This window comes from Rhinoraja longicauda, chromosome 13 (assembly GCF_053455715.1).
Source record: "Rhinoraja longicauda isolate Sanriku21f chromosome 13, sRhiLon1.1, whole genome shotgun sequence".
Lineage (NCBI taxonomy): Eukaryota > Metazoa > Chordata > Chondrichthyes > Rajiformes > Arhynchobatidae > Rhinoraja > Rhinoraja longicauda.
This window is the reverse complement of record NC_135965.1, coordinates 20240456-20258346: the sequence shown is the minus strand read 5'-3', so window position 1 is coordinate 20258346 and position 17891 is coordinate 20240456. Positions and strand designations below refer to the sequence as shown.

At 46.3% G+C, this 17891-nt stretch overlaps 1 protein-coding gene across 12 annotated transcripts in view; it reads right to left on the bottom strand.

Annotated features, from left to right (window-relative positions):
* LOC144599516 (muscleblind-like protein 1) overlaps positions 1 to 17891 on the bottom strand; it is a 390080-nt gene that overhangs the window by 24293 nt on the left and 347896 nt on the right. For 8 of the 12 annotated variants that reach the window (XM_078410502.1, XM_078410490.1, XM_078410491.1 and 5 more), the window contains 5 exons: positions 14363 to 14428; positions 12874 to 12912; positions 9710 to 9904; positions 3188 to 3445; positions 928 to 981 (listed from right to left, as the gene is read on the bottom strand). In XM_078410502.1, the coding sequence (XP_078266628.1) occupies positions 928 to 981; positions 3188 to 3445; positions 9710 to 9904; positions 12874 to 12912; positions 14363 to 14428 (612 nt within the window). The remainder of the gene's footprint in view (positions 1 to 927; positions 982 to 3187; positions 3446 to 9709; positions 9905 to 12873; positions 12913 to 14362; positions 14429 to 17891) is intronic. The other 4 variants (XM_078410500.1, XM_078410496.1, XM_078410499.1 and 1 more) reach the window with 2 other exon arrangements.

Below are 17891 nucleotides of genomic sequence, written 5' to 3'. Positions count from 1 at the left end.
AGGACACACAAAGGAAGAAACAAAAACGTAATCAGTAACAAGCATAAAACATCAGTGTGGATAATTTTATTTTGTTCATTTCTAGCCATTTAGCAAGCAAGCAACAAATATGCTACCTGCAACAAGACAAGAACTTAAATAAACACACGGAAACAATTATGTACAGCAAGCATTACCCAATAAACTCATTTGTTAACAAAACTGACAGGAAATTTAAGTAAAATAACTCCACTTTATGTTACCACACACCACAAAACACATAGTGAGACTGAATTTTTTTTAATAAACAAAAAGAAAACAAAATAGATTGCACTGCCATCTCCATGGCGATTAACATTAAAAGCAATGTTAACTAACATCTTTAAGAGCAATTAATTAAAGGAATATCAACAAAACAAAAGGCAAATCTATTCCTTACCCTCCCACCCGTGCCGATCCACAACTAAAATAAGTTTTGCCGTGCAGTTCATGCAGGTATCTAAATACTAACTAGCGAACATTTACGCATTATAGTTTCAAACGAAAATGAGCCATGCCAATCATATAAGTATAGAATTTTCTTTTTAATGAATAAATAGAATTAACTATGCTCCCATGTTATGTTGCAGGTGATGAGCTGAATGTGGTATGTGAGTTGTCTCTGCTGTTGTTTCCTGAATCGCATCTTATGGGCAATTCACTGGCAAATTGTCCAAGATACTAAAATTTAGGCAATTTGTGAAATTTGAGTGAATCTGTTAAAAGTTTATATTTTCCTTTTAAGTTAATCAGAGCCAATAGTGCCACAGTCAATTTATCACCTCCCTACGTTGCTTACAACGGAAAACAAAATACTAGAATCCGATTTCTTTTTTTTAATGTTTTAATTTATAAGTCATAACCCTATTAAAGCTACATGCCAAGCTAAAAGGTGAAAGGTCATAGTACCAGGTCAAAGGTTGCCTCGAGGGGTCGCTTCAGTGATTTGACAGCCGACTGAGTCTTAATTAGCAGGCAGCGAGCACATGATGGCAATGGGCCAATGGGGTTCAAGCGCATTAACATAAACAGCAAGCAGAGGTGCATCATGGGGGCAGCAGTGCATTGTGGGAAGGTGGGGGTTGGGGGAAAAAAACAAATAAAAAAAAACAAATCATCGGAATGCCATATACAACAAATAACAAGACTAGGCATGCACAATAAAGGCACTACTGAGTAGTCGATGTGAGGCTAAGGACATTTACACATATACAGTAGAAGTTAATTACAAAGAAAACCAATATCCCATTCATCTAAGGAAGGCAGTGTCTAGTTCTCTTGTTCGTTGACGCCATGGCTATTGGGCATCAGGAGGCACTTGTTCACAATCCCCTTCCCATTGACACGCTTGTGGAAGAGGGTGGGGATCTCATTGAAACCTACCCAATAATGAAAGGCCTGGATAGAATGGACGTGGAGAGGGTGTTCCCAACAGTGGGAAAGTGGAGACCCAGAGGGCGCAGCCTCAGAATAAAAGGACGCACCTTTTGAATGGGGAGGAGGGGGGGGGGTTTCTTTAAGCAGTGGGTGGTGAATCCGAGGAATTCATTGCTACAGACGGCGGTGGAGGCCAAGTCATTAGGCATTTTTAAAGCGGAGTTTGATAGGTTCTTAATTAGTAAGGGAGTCAAAGGTTACAGGGAGAAGGCAGGAGAATGGGGTTGAGGGGGATAAATAGATCAGCCAGAGCAGACTCGATGGGCCGAATGGCCTAATTCTGCTGCAATGTCATTATTATGGTCTTATTATTGGTGCTCCATGCTTGGACACACATGTTGAAACATGCAATAGATTCCGTCCGCTTCTGTAAATTGGGTTGCATTGGGGCCAATTACCAAATGTTCTGAGCAGGGTTGTAAAGTGTACAGGAGTGGGGGTGAATAAATGGCCTCCTTTTGGAAATCACACACCAAACTTTTACAGTCGGGCTGCCACAGGTTTAACATCTACGCATGCAAATCGTGAACGGCAGCAAGGGGGCAGGACGAAGTCCTCAAGTGTAACCTATTAGTGGAGGACCGGTAACCCAGGTACAAAACGTTTAAGTTTGCAGTTGACACAAAATTGGGTGGGATTGTAGGTATGGTTGACAAAAATTGTAGCAGGGACTTGATCAGTTGGGCAGGTGGGCTGAGGAATGGTTGATGGAATTTAATGCAGAGAAATGTGAGGTGTTGCATATTTGGAGCACTAACATGGGCAGAACCTACACTGCAAATGTTAGGGCTCTGGGGAGTGCTGTAGAGCAGAGGGACCTAAGAGTACAGTTACATAGTTCTTTGAAAGTGGCATCGCAGGCAGATAGGGTGGTCAAAAAAGACGTTTGGCACATTGGCCTTCATCAGCCAGGGTATTGAGTATAGAAGTTGGGAGGTCATGTTGCAGATGTATAAGAAGTTGGTGAGGCCGCATTGTGTTTCGTTTTGGGGACCATGTTATAGGAAAGATGTTGTCAAGCTGGAAAGGGTGCAGAGAAGATTTACAAGGATGTTGTCAGGCCTTGAGAGATGGAGCAGGCTGGGACTCTACTCCTTGGAGTGCAGGAGTATGAAGGAGGAGTTATAGAGGTGTACAAAATGATGAGAGGAATAGATTGGATAGAAGCATAGAGTCTCTTGTCCGGAGTAGAGGTATCGAGGACCACTTTACACACAGTAGGTTTAAGATAAAGGGGGAAAGATTTAATAGGAATGTGAGGGGTAATCTTTTCACATATGAAGCGGTGTATGAAGCGAGCTGTCGGAGGAGGTAGTTGAGGCAGGTATTATCGCAACCTTTAAGAAACAATTAGACCACTAGATGGATGACAGGTTTAGAGGGATATGGACCAAACGCAGGCAGGTGGGATAAGTGTAGATGGGGCATGTTGATCGTTGTGGGCAAGTTGGGCTCAAGGGCCTGTTTCCAGACTGTGTGACTCTATGACTAAAAAGTGGGGGGTACAGGTCACCCCTTGTTACTGTCGTTGGACTGTTTGCTTAAAGGAAGGACACAAACGGCAAACCCTTAAATGTGGCAGCACAAGTAACGAGGTTGCACGTGATATTGCCCCACTGGTTTCTCCTCTCTCGCCAGACTAAAGATGTGAGCGCGGGGATGTAAAGTTTGCGGCTGCTCTCTGTAACGTAGTGGCCGGCGAGTGGCAATGCGGGCAGCGCCGGTCACTCACCATGGCGGCGGCGGTGGCCGCAGCTTGGGCGGCCGCTGCTTGGTTGACTTGGTGCTGAGCCGCCTTTATCTTGGCCTGGAGGTGAGCGGGTGGGTGGAAGTACTTGCACTTCTCTCGGGAGCACCGGCCCTTGATGTAGTCCATGCAGACAGTGACCGTGTTGTCGTTGGTGTCCACCATGGCAATGTCCGCCGGGTGGGCGAAGCGGCAGTCGTTCTCGCCCCTGGTGCAGTTGCCGCGCTGGAACTCCCTGCAGACCTGGGGCAAACAAGCCGACACTTCAACCTCCATCCTTCTCTCCACTGTGTGCTCTCCCTCTGACCTTTCCCTGTGGCTCGTTCTCATGTCTTCCCCTCTCCCGATGCCTCTTCCTCCCCTCACCTCTCCCTGTGACCCCGCTTCCCCTCCTCCCTGTGGCCCCTCCTCCCCTCCACTCCACCCTTCCAACAGAGCCCAAGCTCAGCTTGGGGAACTAAGTGTCAACCTCCATAAGACCTTGTGATTCTTACGGTTGCATTTAACAATATCAGATAACCAGCCTTTCCTGTTTCTGCCATTACTGATCAGTTTAAATGTAGATAGAAACAAAATGCTTGAGTAACTCAGCGGGTCGGGCAGCATCTCTGGAGAGAAGGAATAGTCGACATTTCAGGTCAGAACCCTTCTTCAGACTCAGTGGACTCAATGCACATGAAACAGGCCTTCCCCATTAACAGAAGATAGACACAGAAAGCTGCAGTAACTCCAGCTGGGGGCAGCACAGTGGCACAACAGTAGAGTCGCTGTCTTACAGCGCCAGAGCCCCGGGTTCGATCCTGACTACTGGTGCCTGTCTGTACGGAGTTTGTATGTTCCACCCGTGACCGGCGTGGATTTTCTCAGGGAAACTCCGGTTTCCTTCCACACTCCAAAAACGTACAGGTTTGTAGGCTAATTGGCTTAGTATAAATGTAAACAATTGTCCCTAGGATAGGTAGGACAGTGTTAGTGTGTGGGGATCGCTGGTCAGCCCGGACTCGGTGGGATGAAGGGCCTGTTTCCGTGCTGTAACTCTAAACTAAACTAAATTAACTCAGCGGGTCAGGCCGTATCACTGGAGAAAAGGAATAGGCGACGTTTTCGAGTCAAGACCTTTCTTCAGACTGAGAGTTAGGCAAGAGAGAAACAAGAGATGTAGAAGGTGGATAGAACAAATGAATAAAAGATTTGCTAAAGGCATCAATGATCAAGGAAAATTGGAGCCCACAATGGTCCACTGTTGGCTGTGGGGAAGATGATCATGCGTTACACAAACAGTGAAACTCAACAGGACGATAGTGAAACTCGTAACGCCACTAGGGTGGGGGAGGTACTGAAAGAGGGGAGATGCAAGGCTTACTTGAAGTTGGAGAAATCAATATTCATATCGCTGGGTTGTAAGCTGCCCAATCCAAATATATGCTGTTTCGTTTAATTTGTGTTTGGCTTCACTCTAACAGTGGAGGGTCTGTTTCATCCCCATTAATCCTGTCCAAGCCCATCATCTCAGGCATTGTGATCTTCTGGGTGGGGTTATGTGGAGTTCTCAACATGGGGCAAGGGAGATGTTTCCACCTCTGCACTTTGCTTGAGTAGAGCACTAAAAAGTGTTCATCCCTTCAGTAAATAAAAATAAAAAGGTTCCACATTTGGATTCATCTCTTGTTCTCTGCCCCAGTTAAAGGCCACACAGTCCACATGCATGTGCCAATTCTTTCCTTGCCTCCAGTTCTTTCACAGCATTAACTGATCTTCCAGTTCATTATTGTTGGTATGGCAATTGGCAGGACACTGAGATCAAATTCTCTTGGAGAAAGCCCATTAGATTGAGTATTTTATAGCACTTCAGCATCTTGTTTGCAATTAATCATTTGTAATCTCAGCTATTCACTCAAGTCATTGAGGCTGCACAGTGGCACAGCTGGTCCAACTGCTGCCTCACAGCGCCAGGGACCCGGGTTCGATCCTGACCTCGGGTGTTGTCTGTGTGGAGTTTGCACTTTCCCCCTGTGACTGCACGGGTTTCTTCCTGGTGCTCCGGTTTCCTCCCACATCTCAAAGATGAGTGGGGGGGGGGGGGGGGGGTGTTGGCAGGTTAAGTGGCCAATGTAAATTATCTTTGGCACAAATAATTAGTGTGAGAGAAAGAATAGGCTGCGGGGTGAATGGAAACATTGGGATAGTTTTGAGAGCTGGCATAGCCTAGATGGGCTAAAAGGCCTACAGGGTTGAGATGGATGATAATATTCCGAAGCAGGGTGCACTTTTTGTAATGGAGGCTGCAGAATATTGTGTAAAATTGTCTATGGATTAGATACAGTCTGGGGTGAAGATCAAAGTAAGGTATTGTGGAGAGAAAGGAAGACAAATTCTGCAGTAGGTTTAGATCAATTTGCCAAATTGCAGGACACCTGGTGAATAGACAGTAATTTATCCCGGTTGCCAACACATGTTATATTCTTCACTAATCCAGCTGATAAAAGGTAGAGTGTCAACATTTATCTGATGTTCTTTTGACCTCACAATGACTGCAAGCAAGAGACAGCGAATGTTTAAAGGATCAGTTGGCCGCTGTCTCTTTGCGGCCACTGATGGATGCATGCGGTCTTTTTGTTTCATTGAGAGATACAGCGCGGAAACAGGGCCTTCGGCCCACCGAGTCCACGCTGGCCAGCGATCCCCGGACATTAGCACTATCCTACACAACAGGGACAATTTACAACCAAAGCCAATTAACCTACAAGCCTGTACGTCTTCGGAGTGTGGGAGGAAACCGGAGCACCCGGGAAAACCCACACAGTCACAGGAAGAACGCACACACTCCGTACAGACAGCACCCGAGGTCAGGATCGAACCCAGGTCTCTGGTGCTGCAAGGCAGCAACTCTACCGCTGTGCCACTGTGCAGCCCCGAAGGAAGAAGTCGAGGAAGGAACTTCACGTTTTGTGTCCTATCTCTGTCAATTTAATTGAATAAGATAAAATGTTTTGGCTTGCTCCATTTGTCCAGCATTATAGCGCTACAATGCTGAGAATATATTCTGCATTCTGTATCTTTCCCTTTGCTTTATCTATTGTACTTCATATCATATCATATCATATCATATATATACAGCCGGAAACAGGCCTTTTCGGCCCTCCAAGTCCGTGCGTGAGTTTGACTTGATTGCATTTATGTATAATTAATGGACAATTCGGCAATAACTCTTACAAACCTCTGCAGATACACCATACAAAGCATACTGTCAGGTTGCATCATAGCCTGGTTTGGGAAAAGCTCTGCCCAAGACCACGAGAAATTGCAGAGAGTTGTGGCCAAAGCCTAGTCCATCACACAGACCAGACTCCCCACCATTGATTCCATCCACACTTCACACTGCCTCGGAAAAGCAACCAACATAAATTACATGTCCCACCCCGGTCATTCTTTCTTCTCCCTGCTTTCATCGGATAGAAGATGCAGAAGCTTGTAAGCGCGCACCACCAGACTCAGCAACAGCTTCTTCCCCCTCTGTTATCAGGCTTCTAAACGATCCTTCCACAGGCGAGCGTACTATCCGATTCACCTCTACCCCATTGCGGACATTGGACTTTATGGAACTGATGCGCTACAATGTTGAGAATTATATTCTGTACTCCGTATCTTCCCCTTTGTTCTACCTATTGTACTTGAATTTGACTTGATTGTATTTATCTATAGTGTTATCTGATCATGCAAAATTAAGCTTTTCACTGTATCTCGGTACACGTGGCAATAATAAACCTCAACCGGATGATTCGCTCAATTAACCCCACACTCCTCCGCCCTAACCTCTGATTCTCCAAACTTTCTTCCTCAAAATATGTAAACATGTCTCTTTTTCACCTTGTTAATGAATCAACATGCCCTCTCTCAGGGAGTGTACTGCAGATTTTGAGGTCCTTGCAAGAATGGACATTCTTTGGCCATGTTCCCCTGGTACTTATCACTCTGGTTATTCAATCGACACACGACTGAAACGTATGCTTACGTTACAATAATCTCTCCGTCATGGGCTAACTCCATTTTAACAACACTGATGTGCAGAGGGATCTTGGAGTACAAGTTTAAAGCTCTCTGTAGGTGGCAGAACAAGTAGGTAGGGTGGAAAGTTCGCAAGTTCATCAGTCATAGGAGCAGAATTAGGCCATTCGGCCCATCAAGTCTTCTCTGCCATTCGATCACGGCTGATCTATCTTTTTTCTCCGTCTCCTCCCTCCAGGGGCACAAAGCCTGATGGCCTGGAGAGGAGGAGGACAGCTCGATGGCGATTTCAATGAGGCGACGGTTGCAACGGGCCCTTTGTGGCCAGCTGCACCTTGAACTGAGTAAAATGGTGTCAAGATCAGGTGACTATTGCATATGGTCTCGGTGGGCTGCCTCGATGCCTTCTGTAGGTAATCGGGAATTGTCCGTACTGGTGCTCCCCGGCTTACGATGTTTCGACTTGCGATAGTTCGACTTTGCGATGGTGCCATCGGCAGGGACCCGTAGCGAGCCGCCACTCACATCCGGCCACCTGATCAGGTGTATTAAACGCATTTCGACTCACAATATTTTTGGTTTCTCGGAGCGGAACCCCATCCATCGTAAGCTGAGGAGCACCTTGTAGGTATGGCAATAATCTCACTGATCTCTTTCACTGTACCCTTGCAATAATAAAGAATAATTTGTTATAATAAAAGAACCTTTGAATCATTGAACTCTGGTCCCACCTACCTGTGACTGGCTCATATCCCTCTAAACCTTTCCTATCCATGTACCTGTCCAAATAACAATGAAGTGGTTCAATGCTGCTTTATTTGTCACATATGCATCCGCACAGTGAAATTCCTTTGGCATGTAATACACATGCAGGCACATTTTTGTTATAGTATGGTTATGCAAGAGGAGGCAAGACAGTACAGAAAGCTGACTGCCTCCCAGCCAGAAAGAAACAGCAGGATAATTGCCTTTCCCTGCCTCTCATCCACCAGTTATTACATAATCTGTCGGTGTAATTTTCAAAGAGTCAAAGCCATCACAATGAGGTCTCCTAATCTCACCTCAACATTCAGAAGGGATTTCTCTACAGTGGCTGAGATTCAGTTCGTCTAATACAGTCATAGTCCACTGATTCTAAGCTGCCACGGCCTATTCAGCTGCGCCTGTTGTGTGATGTTTTAATAATTTAACAAATCCTCTCATAAAAAGAGAGAGGGTGAGAGAGAGAGAGAGAGAGAGAGAGAGAGAGAGAGAGAGAGAGAGAGAGAGAGAGAGAGAGAGAGAGAGAGAGAGAAAGTGATACCGCATGAAATGGAGAGAGAGGAGGGGGGGAGGGAAGGGAGAGAGAGAGAGAGATGGAAGGGGAGTGGGAGACAGGGAGAGAGCGGAAGGGGAGTGGGAGAGAGGAGGGGGAAAGAGGGGGAGGGGGAAAGAGAGAGAGAGAGAGAGAGAGAGAGAGAGAGAGAGAGAGAGAGAGAGAGAGAGAGAGAGAGAGAGAGAGAGGGAGGGAGGGAGAGAGAGAGAGAGAGAGAGAGAGAGAGAGAGAGAGAGAGAGAGAGAGAGAGAGAGAGAGAGAGAGAGAGAGAGAGAGAGAGAGAGAGAGAGAGAGAGAGAGAGAGAGAGAGAGAGAGAGAGAGAGAGAGAGAGAGAGAGAGAGAGAGAGAGAGAGAGAGAGAGAGAGAGAGAGAGAGAGAGAGAGAGAGAGAGAGAGAGAGAGAGAGAGAGAGAGAGAGAGAGAGAAAGGGTGGGGAGAGAGAGAGGGGGGTGAATACTGATATTGAAATATTGATGAATACCAATGCCAAGTAATCATTTAGTATCTTGCTTACATACTCTGAATAAGTCACTAAAAGTTACTGAATTTCGATTCCATTAACCTCAGGGACTGCCTTACGTCCTCAATGCAAACAATAGAGGATGAATTTCTATTCCAAAACATCTTAGCATCATTTCTAGGACGGGAGGAGGCCATTCGGCCCATTCTGTATTGGTAGCACTTTGAAAGAGCTCTCCCATCCTGTCTTCCCCCCCCAACTGTGTATTTTCTTTTTAAACCACTCCTTCATTCAAAGTTGTATTGAATCAGCTCCCTTCAACCTTCCACACACAATATCACTTCACAGCTCACTGCATTAAAAATCAAGAGATCTCTTTTTTTTTCAGATGCACAGCTCACAGCTGCATTCAATAATAGATCGGATGAAACCTCAGTATTTTGAATTAAAAGCTGATCATGATCAGCCATGATCAGCTTCAAAGCTGCTCATGACAGTGTTTTGTTTAGTGTAGTTTAGAGCATGAAAACAGGCCCTTCGGCCAGATGATCCACGCTGGTCGGCGTGGACTTGGTGGGCCGAAGGGCCCATTTCCACGCTGTATCTCTGAAGTATAAATTCTAAAGGAGGTGGTGTTGGCTTTGTTGAAGAGCGTTAGGTATCCAAGAGCCAATATCCCAGGATATTGAGAGAGGTCTTAAGAATCTAAAGGGGGCTTCCTGCTCACCTCTAGCCGGTCCGTCCTCATCAGCTTCTGCGCGGCAGCGGCGGTGTGTACGGGAACGGCGTGGTTTCCCGTGACCATCATGGGCGCGCTGGGGAGTATCTCAGCCGGCACCAAGTTCGGGGAGACGGGTCCCAGGTACGGGTTGAAGGACGTGGTAGGGTTCGCCGCGAGGCCCGTTGTCATGGAGAACATCGGCTGAAAGACAAAAAAGGAGAGATACAAGAGCTTGGTCACCGGGTCACTGCACGGCCAAGACGCCGAATGGCCTAGGTCTGCTCCTATGACTTAACAACCAAAGATTGCCAACTCAGGAGCAGGGACAACAAAATGGAACAAACTAAGGTAAGGGAGATGGCCAGTGTGACCTATGAGTAGGGGAATCAAGAACTAGGGACCAGATGGCCAATGGGCAACAACAAGAATGAGACTCCTAATGCCCTCCAAACCATTCGTGGGGCTTCAACAGCAATAGTTGAAACACCTCCCAACATGGCAATGATGCATTAAACTGGGGAGACTTCCTTCAAAGCCTTGTCTTTACTTTACTTTGGAGATACAGCACTGAATAGGGCCCTTTGGCCCATCAAGTGCACGCCGACCAGCCTAACATTCCCTTTGGACCACCTTCCACAACTCACTCATCATTGCGATGGCAGATTACATAAAATACCTGAAAAAACTAAGTAAACAATGTCCACTAACTCATTTTTGTCCTGCTATTCTTCAATGAATGCCAGCAGATTCGTCAGGCAAAAATTATGTTAATCGCTTTTGTATCGCCTAAATGTAGATCGAGAAATACTACCGAAGCCAATTCTAGTGCCGGAGGAAACTGGGACACACGGAGAAAACCCACGCTGTCAGAGATAACGTGCAAACTCCATGCAGACAGCACCCGTAAACAGGATGGACCCTGGGTCTCTGGTGCTGTAAGGCAGCAACTCTATCGATGCACCCATAAAAGGCTTTTGGTCAGGTACATGAATAGGAAATGTTTAGATGGATAAGGGCCAAAGGCGGGCAGGGGTAATAGTGTAGATGGGGCATTTTGTTTGGCATGGTAGATTTTGCACAAAGTTGGTGCTCTGGCTATGTTGGAAGCAGAGTCAGTCTGGGCTTTCAAAAAAGAATGGGATTTGCTTTTGACAAAATAATAATCCACAGGGTACAAAAGCAACTGTTGGAGGAACTCAGTGGGTCAGGCAGCATCTGTGGAGAGATTAAGTTTGACCATTGAGGTCCTGCAGCAGTGTGGTTTTCACTCAAGCATTCTCTTGTGAATCTGGGCACAGCAGGTAGAGCTGGTGCTTCACATCCCCAGAACCCTGGGTTCGATCCTGACCTCGGGTGCTGTCTGTGTAGAGGTTGCACGTTCTCTCTGTGATCATTTTTAACAATGTCACAATGAAAAGGTAAGGGCCAGGCCATTTCTTCGATGTGGGGGCGCAGCGGCAGAATTGCTGCTTTACAGCGCAGAGACCCGGGTTCGATCCTGACTATGGCTGCTGTGTGTATGGATTTTGTACATTCTTCCTGTACAGAGTTTGTACGTCCTCACAGTGACCACGTGGGTTCCTCCGAGTGCTTCGGTTTCCTCCCACACTGCAAAAACGTACATGTTTGTGGCTAATTGGCTTTGGTAAAAATTGTATATTGGCCTTAATGTGTGGGACAGTGCTAGTGCACGGGTGATCACTGGTCAGCGCAAATTCGATGGGCCGAAAGGCCTGTTGTCGTGCTGTATCTCTAAAGTCTAAAGTATAAAGAATCTGCCAGTCACCAGAGGTGAACTTACAGGTTAAGTGTTCTGAGAAGAATGAGAACTTCTCTATAATCTCTGCCCTGCCTGCAATGTATTCCTTGGAGCTTATGAGGCTGAGGGGTAATCTTATTGAGGTGTACTGATCATGAGAAAAATAGATGGGGTAAATACATAGAGTAGGGAATCAAGAACTAGGGAACATAGGTTCAAGGTGAGAGGGGAAAGATTAATTGGGATCTGGGAGGCAACTTTTTCTCCAGAGGATGGTAGGTACAGGGAATGAGCTGCCGGAGAAGGTCGTTTATGCCAGTACTCTGACAGCATTTAAAAGACATTGGGACAGGTACATGGTTTAGAGGGATATAGGCCAAATGTGAGCTGGGGGGACTAGTGTAGATGGGGCACATTGGTTGGCGTGGGCTAGCTGGCCCCGAAGGGCCGCTTTCTGTGCTGTATGACTAACCAACGTTGACTTCCAAAAGGGAATTGGTTAAATATTTGGATAGGAGTATATGTAGTTAATTACAGGGATGCAGGGGAACAGTGGGGAGAGGATTCTGAATTAGATAGTAATGTTCAATAATAGAAAGGAAGGCAAATGCATTTATTTCAAGAGGACTAGAATATAAAAACAAGGATGTAATGATGAGGCTTTATAAGGCACTGGTCTGTACTTGGAACATTATCAGCAGTTTTGGCCGAACATCTGAGAAAGGATATGTGGGTGTTAGATAGGGTCCAGAGGAAGTTTACGAAAATTATCCCAGAAATGATTGGGTTAACAAATGATGAGCGTTTAACAGCACTGGGCCTGCACGCGCTGGAATTCAGAAGGCTGAGGGGGGACCTCATTGAAACTTACTGAATAGTGAAAGGCCTGGATAGAGTAGATGTGGAGAGGATGTTTCCACTAGTGTGAGAGTCTAGGACAAGAGGCCATAGCCTCAGAATAAAAGGACGTACTTTTATAAAGGAGACGAGGAGGAATTTCTTCAGTCAGAGGGTGGCGAATCTGTGGAATTCATTGCCTCAGACAGCTGTGGGGGCCAATATATTGGGTATTTTTAAAGTGCAGATTGAGAGATTCTTGAGTAGTGCGGGTGTCAGAGACTATGGGGAGAAAGCAGGAGAATGGGGTTGGGAGGGAAAGATAGATCAGCCATGATTGAATGGCAGAGTAGAGTTGATGGGCCAAATGGCCTGATTCTGCTCCTATAACTTATGAACTTACGAACCTTCAAACAGCCAGGTGAGGCAGGCGGTCCAGTCTTGTACCTCTGTAGGAAATTCCTTCAAAGAGAGTTCTCCGCCCAGAATTTTGATTCAATAGCCCCCTCCAAACCCTCCACCCCACAGAACAAAAATAACCAGTCGGAATAGATGTCTATCCCGGTGTATTTACCTCATTAAACCACCACCCTCGCTGTCCAGTGTCCGCCATCTGCCAACACATTAGAAGAATAAATGGGTATTGCTGCAAGCAAGTTCCATCCCGGTTACAACAGCACATTGATGTACGAGGATTTACGAGGATGTTGCCGGGACTCGAGGGCCTGAGCAGCAGGGAGAGGATGAGCAGGCTAGGACTGTATTCCTTGGAGCGCAGGAGTATGAGGGGTGATCTTATAGTGGTGTACAAAATCATGAGAGGATTAGTTCAGGAAAAACGCAGAGTTTCGTGCCCAGAATAGGGCAATCGAGACTCATAGGTTTAAGGTGAGGGGAGAAAGATTTAATAGGAACCTGAGGGGTAACATTTTTTTACACAAAGGGTGGTAAGTGTATGGAACGAGCTGCCGGAGGAGGGAGTTGAAGCAGGTACTATCGCAAAGTTTAAGAAACATTTAGACAGGTACAGGAATAGGGTAGATTTAGAGGGATATGGGCCAAACACAGGCAGGTGGAACTAGTGAAGATGGGGCATATTGGTTCGGTGTGGGCAAGTTGGGCCAAAGTAACTGTTCCCATGCTGAAAAACTCTATGGCTGATCATTGCAGAGCATGCTTTGCTAGACGTTTGCAAGCCTCCTGTGGACAGGGAGGTTGTCCACAGTGAGGTGAACCACAGCCCACATGACAATGGCTATCACCAATGTCTTTAGCCAAGCTCCTCCACTTGAGGTGAGAATGGCTGAGTAACCCTTCTTCCACTCTGCTAGAACCCACCCCGTCAGGCAAGTCCATCCTCGAGAGGAGGTGAGGAGGGAGGGTGTGTGTGGTGAACTAGGGTTGGCACTAGACTGTGGCAATTCTTGCACTGCCTTAAGATGGCAAGCTGAGCAAAATATCTTTAAACCAACCGGAAGAGAAAATGTTTGTCCTTCCAGTCTTTACTTAGTTTAGTTTGGCGGGAAACATGCAGGGCTGATGGCAAGAGGGTGGTGGTAGTGGGGGGGGGGGGGGGGGGGGGGGGTGTGGTAGGCTCAATAGGGTTTCTGCTGGTGCTCACCAGGGGGCAGGAGTGGGCTGTGAAGAGGGCTCCACATGATCTGCCATGGCTTAGGCAACAATGGACCTCATGGTCAATGGGCTTCAGAGCCAGCAAGGTCATTGCTTGAAGCTACTATTCCTCAAGAAGGCGCAGAAGATGTCAGTCCCATCAACCTGCAGGTGAGGTTAGAGAGGAAAATGGGGGGGGGGGGGGTGACCTTGTGACAACGAGGGACCTCGAGGTCAATGGGTTACAGAGTCAGCAAAATAATTGCTTGAAGCTACTGTTCCTCAAGGTATTTCTGAAGGGTTGAGTCCTATCAGCCTGCCCCGCTGAACGCAACGCCAGGTGAGGTGAGAGAGGAGGAGGGAGGGAGGGACTCCGTTCGCTGGAGTCCAAGCCTGAGGGTAGGATCGGGCAACAAATTCAGACATCTCCAATCCCCCCCCCCCCCCCCTACCCTTTCATAACCACGACTGCTATCAACCCAAAATGTTCTGTCAGCAACAATCTGACTCAGCTGAACCTAAAGAGAAGGGGAAAAAATAAGATGTGAAAATATGGGATTGAAGGGCGTAATGTAAAGATAGACACAAGCACACCCACACACACACAAGCACATGCGTACACGCATACACAAACACACGCGTGTACACACATGCATGCAGACGCACACACATGCACCCACACACGTACCCACGCGCACACGCACCATCTTATATATACAGACATCTACAAATGAAGACATCAGCCAAGGCTACTACATTCAGTCCCATTGCAGGCATGGTTTGAGCATATGGTTGAGCTTTTGATGGGCCAGTACTCGCTGGAGTTTAGAAGGATGAGGGGGGGACCTAACTGAAACTTACTGAATGGTAAATGGGCTGGAAACAGTGGATGTTTCCACTAGTGGGAGAGTAAGGACCAGAGGACACAGCCTCAGAATAATAGGACGTACCTTCAGAAATTAGATAAGGGGGAATTTCTTTAGCCAGAGGATGGTGAATCTGTGGAATTCATTGCCACAGACAGTAGTGAAGACCAAGTCATTGGGTTTTTTTAAAGCGGAGATTGACAAGTTCTTGATTAGAAAGTGTGTCAAAGGTTATGGGGAGAAGGCAGGAGAACGAGGTTGAGAGGGAAAGCGAGATCAGCTATGATTGAATGGCGGAGTAGACTTGATGGGCCGAATGGCCTAATTCTGATCTTACGACATAAGCATAAACTTATGAGCAAATATTCAAAGTCTTGCCCATGACTCTAACCCCAATTGCTATTCAGTTTAAGTGGTTGTGTTTACTGAATTAGAGTTTCCTTCAAACCTGCCCTGAATGGCCTCAGTGAATGATACTAGACCCTGACCCCGTGACCTGCGTGGGTTTTCTCCGAGATCTTCGGTTTCCTCCCACACTCCAAAGACGTACAGGTATGTAGGTTAATTGGCTGGGTAAATGTAAAAATTGTCCCTAGTGGGTGTAGGATAGTGTTAATGTACGGGGATCACTGGGCGGCACGGACTTGGAGGGCCGAAAAGGCCTGTTTCCGGCTGTAGATATATGATATGATATGATATGATATGATATTACTGGCTTGCCTTGAGACCCAATGGTGATGCCTTGTGCGCTACTGAGGAACAACGACCAAGAACGGGTCAACTCACTACCTCATACCTGTTTCAACGCTACATCTCTAAACTTAACGGAGATGTACGGGGCAAGTTTTTCATACAGGCGGTGGGTGCCTGGAACGCGCTGCCAAGGTTGGTAGTGGAGGCAGATACATTAGCTTCTGTTAGGTAGACACATGGATATGTAGGGATATGGATCATGAGCAGGCAGAAGAAATTAGTTTGTTTTGGCATCGTGTGCAGTAGGGAAATTGTGTGTCTGTTTCTGCACTGTACTTTTCTATGTTCTATGTTCTATAATATTGATGATTGGTGTGAACTCAAACCTTGCCTAACAAATGGTGAACTGTCCAACATTTACTTACTGGACAAGGGCATGGAAAGCATTACTAAATTCAGACAACGGTCATGAAAGAAGCTGAGGATCATTTTAATCTTGCAAGGTTTGGAAGAAGCTCATTCCATATACCCAACATGAAGAGTGGAGGGTACATGAAACATATAGAATATAGAAACATATAACGTTCTTAAAGGATTGGACACAGTAGATGCAGGAAAAATGTTCCTGATGTTGGGGGGAGTCCAGAACCAGGGATCACAGTTTAAGAATAAGGGACTGAGATGAGGAAAAATTTCACCCAGAGAGTTGTGAATCTGTGGAATTCTCTGCCACAGAAAGCAGTGGAGGCCAATTCACTGGATGTTTTCAAGAGAGAGTTAGATTTAGTTCTCAGGGCTAAAGGAATCAAGGGATATGGGGGGAAAAGCAGGAACGGGGTGACTGATTTTAGATGATCAACCATGATAATATTGAATGGCCTTGCTGGCTCGAAGGGCTGAATGGCCGACTCCTGCACCTATTTTTCTATGTTTCTATGAAGGATATAGTTGAGGTAGGTACAATAACAACACATAAAAGACATTTGGACAGGTAAATGGATAGGAAAGGTTTAGAGAGATGTGGGCCAAATGTGGGCAGGTGGGACGTGTAGAGGGGGGAACCTTGGTCAGCATGGGAGAGGTGGGCCAAAGGGCCTGCTTCCATGCTGTATGAGTCTAATTCCCACATATCCCATATCCCACTGAACCTTTGCTATCCATGTACCCAACGAGAGGCGCAAGAGTTAATATTAAACTGAGGGACAACTTCTTCATGCAAAGGGTGGTGGGTGCATGGAATGAGCTGCCAGAGGAGGTAGTTGAGGCAGATGCTATAACAACATTTAAAAGACATATGGACAGATACATGGATAGAAAAGGTTTAGAGGGGTAACAGGTGGGACTAGCTTAGATTGGGCATCTTGGTCGGCATGGATGAGATGGGCAGAATGGCCTGTTTATGTGCTGTATGTGCCGTGACTCTGAAGAACTCCAACATGAAAGATTGATTTGGAAGCCAGTTCTCTCAGGCAGAGACAGACAGATATTTAATCTGCACAGCAGGCAAGGCAGGAAAAAGGGAACTTATCTGATCAGTTGCAAATCTATTAAATGGTGGAGCAGTTTCTGAAGGCTGGCATACCTCTTCCTGCTCCCACTTCTGTTTTTATGTAACTCAATAAATAAAGTTGCAATGGAGGCCAACATGTTTTTGGATGTTTTAAAAGAACATGGAACCAAGCCAAACAGAGATGTATGGGGCAGGTTTTTTTAAACAGAGACTGGCGGGTGCCTGGAACGTGCTGTCGAGCGAGGGTGGTGGTGGAGGCAGTGAAAGCATTAGTTGCTTTTACAAGGCTTTTAGATAGGCATATTGATCTGCAGGTCTGTGGATTGTGTGTGGGCAGATGAGTCATAGTCATAGAGCAGGCAAACAGACCCTTTGGCACCACTTGGCCACACCGACCAACATGTCCTATCTACACTTGTCCCACCTGCCTGTGTTTGGCCCATATCTCTCTAAACCTTTCCTATCCATGTACCTGTCTAATTGTTTCTTAAACGTTGCAATAGTTCCTGCCTCAACTACCTCCTTTGGCAGCTTGTTCCATTCACCCACCACCCAATGTGTGGAAAAGTTACCCCATCAGACTCCTATTAACTTTTTCCCCCTTCACCTTAAACCTGTGTCCTTTGGTTCTTGAGTCCCCTACTCTGTGCAAGAGACTCTGTGTGTCTACCCTATCTATTTCTCTCATGATTTTATACACCGCTATAATATCACCCCATATCTTCCTGCGCTCTAAGGAATAGAGTCCCAGCCTGCCCAACTTCTCCCTATAGCTCAGACCCTCGAGTCCTGGCAACATTTTCTCTGTACCCTTTCCAACTTGACAACATCTTTCCTGTAATATGGTGCCCAGAACTGAACATGATACTTAAATGCGGACTCACCAATGTCTTATATAACTGCAACATGACC